Here is a 9,082-nt window from a genome sequence, read left to right on the forward strand (position 1 = left end):
GCTTCTGTGATGTTTCCTCCGGCATTTATAGTGCTCTGTTTCTGCCGCTTCCGGTTGTCAGTTCCAGCTGTCCGTTGCAGTGGTCGGTATATTGGGTCCAGGTCGATGTGCTTATTGATTGAATCTGTGGATGAGTGCCATGCCTCTAGGAATTCCCTGGCTGTTCTCTGTTTGTGACAACACTACTATTATAGGACAAGCCAAACAGAGAACAGCCAGGGAATTCCTAGAGGCATGGCACTCATCCACAGATTTAATCAATAAGCACATCGACCTGGACCCAATATACCGGCCACTGCAACGGACAACTGGAACTGACAACCGGAAGCGGCAGGGACAGGCCACTATAAATGCCAGAGGAAACATCACAAAAGCGCTTCACAGGAGGCTCCCAAGCACTGAGGATGTCACCTAGACAGGGGACGAAACGTCTGCAACACAAATTCCCAGCGAACAGAACTACATTTACTTAGAATATTGCTGATTTGTATCTAACTATATTTCCTGCCTTAGTTTCACAATTGGTAATATCCTTCCCCAAAAGGAATTCATCAATCTTATGTCTGAAATATTTAATTGATCTGTCCTCACCAGCTTTTCAGGAAGTGAGAACTCCAGATTTATGCAACATTTTGCTCTGAAGAGGTGCTTCCTGACATTACCCCCTGAACTGCCTAGCTCTGATTTTAATTTTCAGTTCAACCCTCCAATGCAGAACGAGGCCATTCGGCCCATCGATTTCGCACCAACACTCTGAAGAGCCTCTCACCCAGAACCAAACCTCCACCCAATCCCTAACCCCCCCCCACCAATTAACCATGGCTAATACACCTAACCTGAACATCTTTGGACTGTGGGAAGATACCAGAGTACCTGAAGGAAACCCATGCAGATACGGGGAGAATGTGCAAACTCTACACAGACCGTCAGCAAGGGTGGAATTGAACCCAGATCCATGGTGCTGTGAGGCAACAGAGCTAATCACTGAGCCACCATGCTACCCAAATGTTATACCCTCCATTCTGGACTCCAGAAGAAACAGTTTCAACTGAACTACCTAAATATATCTTTTAGTCCTCTTACCCTGTTAAATCGCTCTTAAATCCTTGTGTTGTTTTCTGCATACACGCTTACTCATTGAGTACACAACATGGAAACAGACTCTTCGGTCCTACCAGTTCATGCTAACCAAAATCCCGAACTAAACTAGTCCCACCTGCCTGCATTTAGACCATATCCCTCCAAACATTTAGACCATAAGACACACGAGGAGAGATTACTCTGCAATTCATTCATGGCTGCTAGGTTTTTCAAACCTCATTTTCCCACTTTTTGCCCATAACTTTGATTCCCTCTGCAATGAAGAACCTATCTCAGTTTTAAATATACTCAGTGACCTGGCTTCCACAGCCTTCTGTGGTAATGAATTGCACAAATTCACTATTCTGGCTAAAGACGTTCCTCCTTATCTCCATTCTAAACAGTCTTCCCTTTCCTCTAAGGCTGTGCCCCTGTGTCCTTGTCTCTCTTGCCAATGGAAACATCTTCCCAATGTCCAGGTTGTTCAGTATTCTATGAGTTTCAATCAGATCCTCCCCCATTGTTCTAAACTCCATTATGTATTGTCACAAAGTCCTCGAATGTTCCTTATATGCTAAGCCTTTCATTCCTGGGATTATTCTCGTGAACCTCCTCTTGCCCCACTCCAGGAAAGATGTAATGGCCCTGAGGTATGGAGCCCAAAATTGCTCACAATACTCTAACTGTGGTCTTACTAGAGCCTTATAAAACCTTAGAAGTACATCCCAGTTTTTATATTCTAGTCCTCTCAAGACGAATGGCAACATTGTATTTGCCTTCCTAACTACCAACACAACCTCACATTTTCTCACCTTGTATTTCATCTGCCAATTCTTCACCCTCCCTCCTCAATACTACCTGCCCCTTCACCTATTTTTGTATTATCTGAAATCTTAGCCAGAATGCCCTCAGTTCCTTCATCCAGATCCTTAATGTATAAAGTAAGAAGTTGTGGTCCTAACACTGACCCCTGTGGAACACTGCTAGTCACCTTAATCCCCTCTCTCCGATTTCTGCCAAACAGCCAATCTTCTATTCATGCTTGTACCTTGCCTCTAATACCATGGGCCCTTATCTTACTCAGCTGTCTCCTGCATGGTACCTTATCAAATGCCTTCTGGAGGTCCAGTCAGAAAACATCCACTGGGCTCGCCTTGGTCTAAGCTGTTTGTTACCTCCTCAAAGAATTCTAACAGACTTATCAGGCGTGACCTCCCCTTGATGAAACCATGCTGATTTTGCCCTCTTTTACCATTGATTTCCTAGTCTTCATAAATCTTATCCTTTACAATGGACTCCAAAATCTTATCAGCAAATAAGTTCAGGCTAATCAGCCTATAATTTCCCACCTTTTGCTTTGCTCCCTTCATAAACCGAGGGGCTACATTAGTGATTTGCCAGTACTCTGGGAGACTCCAGTGATACCTGAAAGGTCACTAGTAAACCATCCACTATCGCTTCAGTATCTCCTTCAGAACTCTAGGGTGCAGCCCATCTGGTCCAGGTTATTTATCCACTTTCAGACCTTTCAGTTTTTCTAGCACCTTCTCCTTGGTGATGGCAACTGTATTCATCTCTGATTCCCCCAACTCTCTTGAATGTTTGGGATATCACTAGTGCCTTCCACTATGAAGACTAATGCAAACTACTTATTCAGTTCCTCAGCCATTTCTTTGTTCACCATTACTATTTCTCCAGCATCATTTTCCAGTGGTCCAGTGTCCACTTTTGCTCTTTATATACCTAAAGAAATTCTTGTAATCTTTCCTAATATTACCGGCCAGCTTACCCTCATATTTAATCTTCTCCCTCCTTATTTCTTTATTGTCCTCTGTTGGTCTTTACAGGCTTCTCAATCCTCTGGTTTCCTCCTGTCCTTTGCCACATTGTGCACTTTCTCTTTTGCTTGTAGGCTGTCCCTGCCTTCCCTGGTCAGCCATGGTTCTCTGGTCAGCCATGGTTCCCTGGTCAGCCATGGTTGCCTGGTCAGCCATGGTTCCCTGGTCAGCCATGGTTCCCTGGTCAGCCATGGTTGCCTCATCCTCCCTTCACTATGTTTCTTGATTCTTGGATGATTTTTTGCTGCGTCTCTCGAATTATTCCCAGAAACTCCTGCTATTGCTATTCCACTGTTTTTTCTGCTAGGCTCCTCTCCCATTCAATTCTGGTCTGCTCATCCCTCTGCAGCTGCCTTTATTCAACTTTAATACCATTACATCTGAATCCACCTTCTCCCTCTCAAATTACAGAGTAAATTCTGTCATATTATGATCACTGCCTCCTAGGGTTCCTTCACCTTGAGCATCCTTATCAAGTCTGCCTCATTGCATAACACTACATCCAAAATTGCCTGTTCTCTAGTGGGCTCCACCACAAACTGCTCCAAACAGCCATCTCATGGACACTCCACAATTTCCTTTACTTGCAATCAACTACCAACCTGGATCTCCCAGTCCATTTTTTACTAACAAGGCAACCCTACCTCCTCTGCCCACCTGCCTGTCTTTTCAATAGGATATAAATCCTTGGATATTTAGCTTCTAGTCCTGATCCCTTTGCAGCCACATCTCCATCATGCATACCACGTCACAACTGCCAATTTCGAGCTGCGCCATAAGCTCATTTACCTTATTTCGTATACTGCACGCATTCAGATACAACATCTTCAGTCCTGTATTGACCGTTCCTCTTCTCATTGTTATTCATTCATCCAGTGTTTTTTAAAGTTAGATTCCTAACCCTTTCCAAACACCCTGTCATATTTTGTACACTAGAGACTTTAATAACCTCTCCTGAGTTCTCCTTTCTTTTTATTTTTATCATTTCTCAATGCAGTTGAATCTCCCCCACAGATGTTAACCTGCAGCTTTGCTTCCGATTGGTCATTATATTTATTCATGTACTTATCTAAATGTCTTTCAAACATTCTAACTGCACCACATCCAACACATCCTCTGGTAGTTCATTCCTCACACGAACCACTCTTAAAAAGAAACTGATCTGCATTTCTTTTTTAAATCTTTCTCCTCTCACATTAAAAATATGCCCCCTAGTCTTGAAATCCCCCACCCGAGGGAAAAGGCACTGGCCATTCATCTTATCTATGGCCCACATTATTTTATAAATCTCTACAAGGTTATCCCTCAACTTCCTACACTACAGTGAAAAAAGTCCTAGCCTATTCAGCCTCTCCTGGTAACTCAAGCCCTCCATTCTTGGCAATATCCTGGTAACTCTCTTCTGAACATTCTCCAGCCTAATAATATCTTTCCCATAATGGGGCGACCAGAACTGGTTCCAGTGCTTGAGGAGCACTTCATCAATGTCCAGTACAATCTCAAAATGATGTCCCAATTCTATACTCATAGATCTGAGCAATGAAGCAAAATATACTCCTTGTAACATATATACATAAGCAATCCTCTAGATCAGTGATTCTCAACCTTTTTTATGGCCATGGTCCCCCTATGAGCTCTTCTCAGGTTCCATTGGCCCCCTCCACTTTCAAACATGGAGTAGATGGACAGAAAATCATTCTAGTTTTCAGTATGTGGCCCCCTTCAAATGTGCCAAGGCCCCTGAGGGGGCCATATATCTCCATTGAGAATGACTGCTCTCAATCATCAGTACCATTCTAGTGATTGTGAACCTGTGGTTCTTCCACAGATAACATATCCTTACTGAGTTGTGAGGCTCAGAACTGAATGCAATAGTGCAGTCTCGCCAGAGCTATATGGATCTAAAGTATACTTCCATCCCTTTTACTTTAGTCCCTTCAAAATTATGTTAAGAATTTTTGAAGTCATTTGTGCAACTAGAATTTAATATTGTCTATACATGGACATGAAAACCTTTCTGTTTCTGTCTTGTTCTCATGACTTAAAATATATTGTGATCAACCATTTCTGTTAATGCCCAAAGTGAGGTCACTGTTTAAAAATAACATGTTGCTATTTAAGATAGAGATGAGGAGGAATTGTTTCTCACAGAGGGTTGAGCTCTTTGGAACTTTCTTTCTCAAAAGGTATTGGAAGCATTGTCTTTGAAAATTCTTACTGTAAAATTAAATAGATTCTTAATAAGAAAGGAGGTGGAATATGAAGTAATCAGATCAATCATGATCTTCTTGACTGGTGGAGCAGGCTCGAGGGGTCAAGTGGCCTACTCCTCCTAATTTGAATGTTTGTACAAGCTCACATATTCCATTTTGAAGTTCAGCTACCATAACCTTTCCACTAATTTAGTATGTTGTGTCGTTTTGCAAGTTTCTGCCCTTACCTACACTTTGTATTGTGCCTGCTAACCTGGTGTTGAACAAAATGATTTCTATTGCTTTAAATAAGTCACTGATAAATAAATTGAAATACTAAGTCCCAGTGTGGGACACCAGTAGTCATATCGTAACAACTGGAATATATATCCATTACCCCTACTGACTGTCTAATACCTTCTAACCAATTCCCTACTAGTGTAAAAAGGTTGCCTCCAACCTCATGTATTTTTATTTTTGCTAACAGTCGATTGCATGGAACCTGATCAAATGTCTTCCGGATGTCCATATAAGATGGCAGGTATCATTATTTACTCAGAAACAATGTCTCCAGTACGTGAGGCAGGAACACCTTCTGTTGTCTCTACTTCGCAGGCAGTCGGATTACTGCAGATTTTACCAGCATTTTCTTTTCGAAGATTCACAAGATCTTCATAATCCCCATTTCCGGAAGGGTCATCTCGATCAAACCACTGGGTTTTGCAGCTGCCTGGTTTAAAGGAAGACAAAGACTGTGCTGTAGCAACACTTCAACACTTTCAGTTTTAGGATAGAAACTCAAAAACGGTAAAACCTGACTGTTTAAAAAATGTTAAATAAAATAGTAATAAATTTCGACAAGAAAGCAATCCAGTATTTTTTCACTTCCTCCTTCAAAGAGATCACAAATTGAGAATTCCACAGGAAAACAAGGTGCTGTTTTTTCAAATTTATTTCAGCAAAATATTGCAGATGCTAAAAATCTGAAACAAGTACAGAGGATGCTGAAGAAACTTAGCAAGTGGGGCAACATCTATGGAGAAAGAAACAAAGTTAATGAGTCTAGTTCTGAAGAAGTCAGTTTTGAAGATGAATCATACCACAGATTCTCTCTCCACAGATGCTGCCAGGCCTGCTGAGTTTCTCCAGCATTCTCGGTATTTGGCTCGAGAAAGAATGCTGCATTCAGCAAAAATAACACAGCAAGGGATATTGCTATAAACAAGAGTTCCAATTTGATCAGCAGTTCTTAATAGGCAACCATGCTCTCTTGATAGAAGCAAGGATTAGATTGAGAGATACTGAGATTGAAGTAATAGGGCTATGGACACAAGGCATTGTACAGTCAGTAGTGGGTTTTTGGTTGTACAGTCATGGGGGTTGACAATGCTTCTTAGGGTTGTTAACATTTGTAGGAGCCTCACTGTTACATTTCACACCCCTACCCATCCAGATTATAGTACAACTTGCAGAACATTTGGCATGATTATCCCCAGTGACAAATTTTGACTGTTACTTATCAAGTAAATGGATAATACAGCTGCAGCACTGCATCTAGAAATACTACTAATGAATTGGAATATAGTACACAAAACACCATTTAAAATGTTAATTACTTACAAAAGGATTCAGGACAGATAAATCGTACTCTGTAATCTTCACAGCTGCCATTTCTTTGCTCTGCGTTGATACAGGTAAATCCAGTTGAAATGCTACACCTGTTGAATGTAAATGGAATGACTGGTTAGTGCAGTTTTCAAAACTATTCGTATTTGAGAAATAGGCCTGAGTGTTCCAGGTCCCCAAAACTAGAACAGAATTGGAGGGAAGATCCAAAAATGGTGCAGGCACTCATATTCCAGGTAATTACAGACCACTGAGCCTGACGTCAGTGGTGGGAAAGTTGCTAGAGAAGGTACTGAGGGATAAGATCTATTTATATTTAGAAAAGAATGGGCTTATAAGTGATAGACAACATGGTTAGTTGTGGGACAGATCGTGCCTTACCATTTAATAGAGTTATTTGAGGAAGTGACCAAGTTGATAGATGAAGGAAGAGCTGTTAATGTCCGAGACACGGACTTTAGTAAAGTGTTTGATAAGGCTTCCCATGGTACACTAATAGAGAAAGTGAAGTCACATGGTGTGCAGGGTGTTCTAGCTAGGTGGATAAAGAACTGGTTGAGTAACAGGAGACAGAGAGTAGTAGTTGAAGGGAGTTTCTTGAAATAGAGAAAGGTGACCAGTGGTGTTCCACAGGGGTCAGTGCTGGGGCTACTGTTGTTTGTGATATACATAAATGATCTAGAAGACGGCACTATCGGTATGATCAGCAAGTTTGTTGGAGAATATAGATAGACTGGAGAGTTGGGCAGAGAAGTGGCAGATGGCGTTCATTCCAGGCAAATGTGAGGTGATGAATTTTGGGAGTTCTAATTCTAGACCGAATTATACAGTAAACGGAAGAGCCTTGGGAAAAGTTGATGAGCAGAGAGATCTGGGAGTTCAGGTCTATTGTACCATGAAGGTTGCTGCACAAATGGATAGAGTGGTCGAGAAGGGATATGGCATGCTTAGCTTCATCGGATGGGCTATTGAGTATAAGAGCTGGCAGGTCATGTTAAAATTGTCCACGACAATGGTTTGGCCGCACTTAGAATACTGTGTACAGTTCTGGTCACCATATTACCAAAAGGATGTGGACGCTTTGGAGAGGGTGCAGAGAAGGTTTACAAGGATGTTGCCTGGTATGAAAGGTGCTAGCTATGAAGAGAGGTTGAGTAGGTTAGGTTTGTTTTCATTAGGAAAAAGGAGATTGAGGGGGACCTAATTGAGGTTTATAAAATCATGAACGGTATAGACAGGGTAGATAGAGATAAGGTTTTTCCCAGGGTGAAGGATTCAATAACAAGAGGTCACACTTTCGAGGTGAGAGGTAAAAAGTTTAAAGGGGATACATGCGGCAAGTACTTTTCACAGTGGGTGGTGAGTATCTGGAACGTGTTGTAATAGAGATGGTAGAGGCAGGCATGGTAGATTCATTTAAGATGCGTCTGGACAGATGCATGAATTAGTGGGGAGCAGAGGGATACTGATGCTTAGGAAGTGGGCGACAGGTTTAGACAGTAGATTTGGATCGGCTCGGGTTTGGAGGGCCGAAGGGCCTGTTCCTGAGCTGTAAATTTTCTATGCTCTTTGTATCAATTTCAAGATGCCATTCCTGTCACTGGCTGCTGTTAAGAATGAGATGGAGAAAAACTGGGGTATGGAATTCTCTCTCTACTAAACTGAGGCTATTTAAAAACTCATTAGCAACTTGTTATTTTTTACTGCTCACATTTGTTTTAAGGCAGGGCACACCAGTTCCTGGCAAAAAGGTCATCTGAAGGTAGAAGGACCACACAAGGTTGGATAGTACAACCATGTAAGAGGGTCAGTTAGACAGAAGGAAACTTAGCATTTGGTAAGGTGTGCTATGATACTGCTTAGGCACAGGGTAATTGGGTTATCAGTGCCTGGACATTGATTGGCACAATTAAAATCTTAACATCACTGGTTACAAGAGAAGTAATTCATGTGTCACTGGACATCGGAGTGCATCTGGGAAAATTAACAAACAGTGAATTTCACAACTAATCTTGGAGGAACCGGTTTGGGCGAAGTTCACAACACAGAATCAGATAAGTTAATTGTTGTTTTAAGTCTGTCCAAGAGAAAGGCTGTATTAGTGAGTACAGTGGGTTCTTTCTTGATTATATGTTTTTGAGATAAGTCTCTTGATTAAACTTAAAATATGAGCCATAACTATTCATTTAACCGGATGTAGTATTTTGTAGAGGAATAAGACGGTGTTATTTTCTGAGTGTGTAGATTGTGAAGGAGCAAAAATGGCCTTTACAGTGTCAGATGTGGGAGTTTAAAGAGAGTTTAAGGGTTACTACAGATTATATCTGCCATAAATGCTGTTGGATG

General features: G+C 41.6%; 1 protein-coding gene across 1 annotated transcript in view; it reads right to left on the reverse strand.

Moving 5' to 3' along the window:
• Positions 1 to 5,305: 5,305 nt before the first annotated feature.
• The window catches only part of si:dkey-205h13.2, a 180,047-nt gene continuing 176,270 nt past the window's right edge, over positions 5,306 to 9,082 (reverse strand). Inside the window, exons 39-40 of the mRNA XM_043675395.1 lie at positions 6,731 to 6,828; positions 5,306 to 5,840 (exon numbers count right to left, since the gene is read on the reverse strand). Coding sequence (XP_043531330.1) covers positions 5,662 to 5,840; positions 6,731 to 6,828 — 277 coding nt within the window. The 3' untranslated portion in view covers positions 5,306 to 5,661. The remainder of the gene's footprint in view (positions 5,841 to 6,730; positions 6,829 to 9,082) is intronic.

Source organism: Chiloscyllium plagiosum, chromosome 34, assembly GCF_004010195.1.
Source record: "Chiloscyllium plagiosum isolate BGI_BamShark_2017 chromosome 34, ASM401019v2, whole genome shotgun sequence".
In the NCBI taxonomy this organism is placed as follows: Eukaryota; Metazoa; Chordata; class Chondrichthyes; order Orectolobiformes; family Hemiscylliidae; genus Chiloscyllium; species Chiloscyllium plagiosum.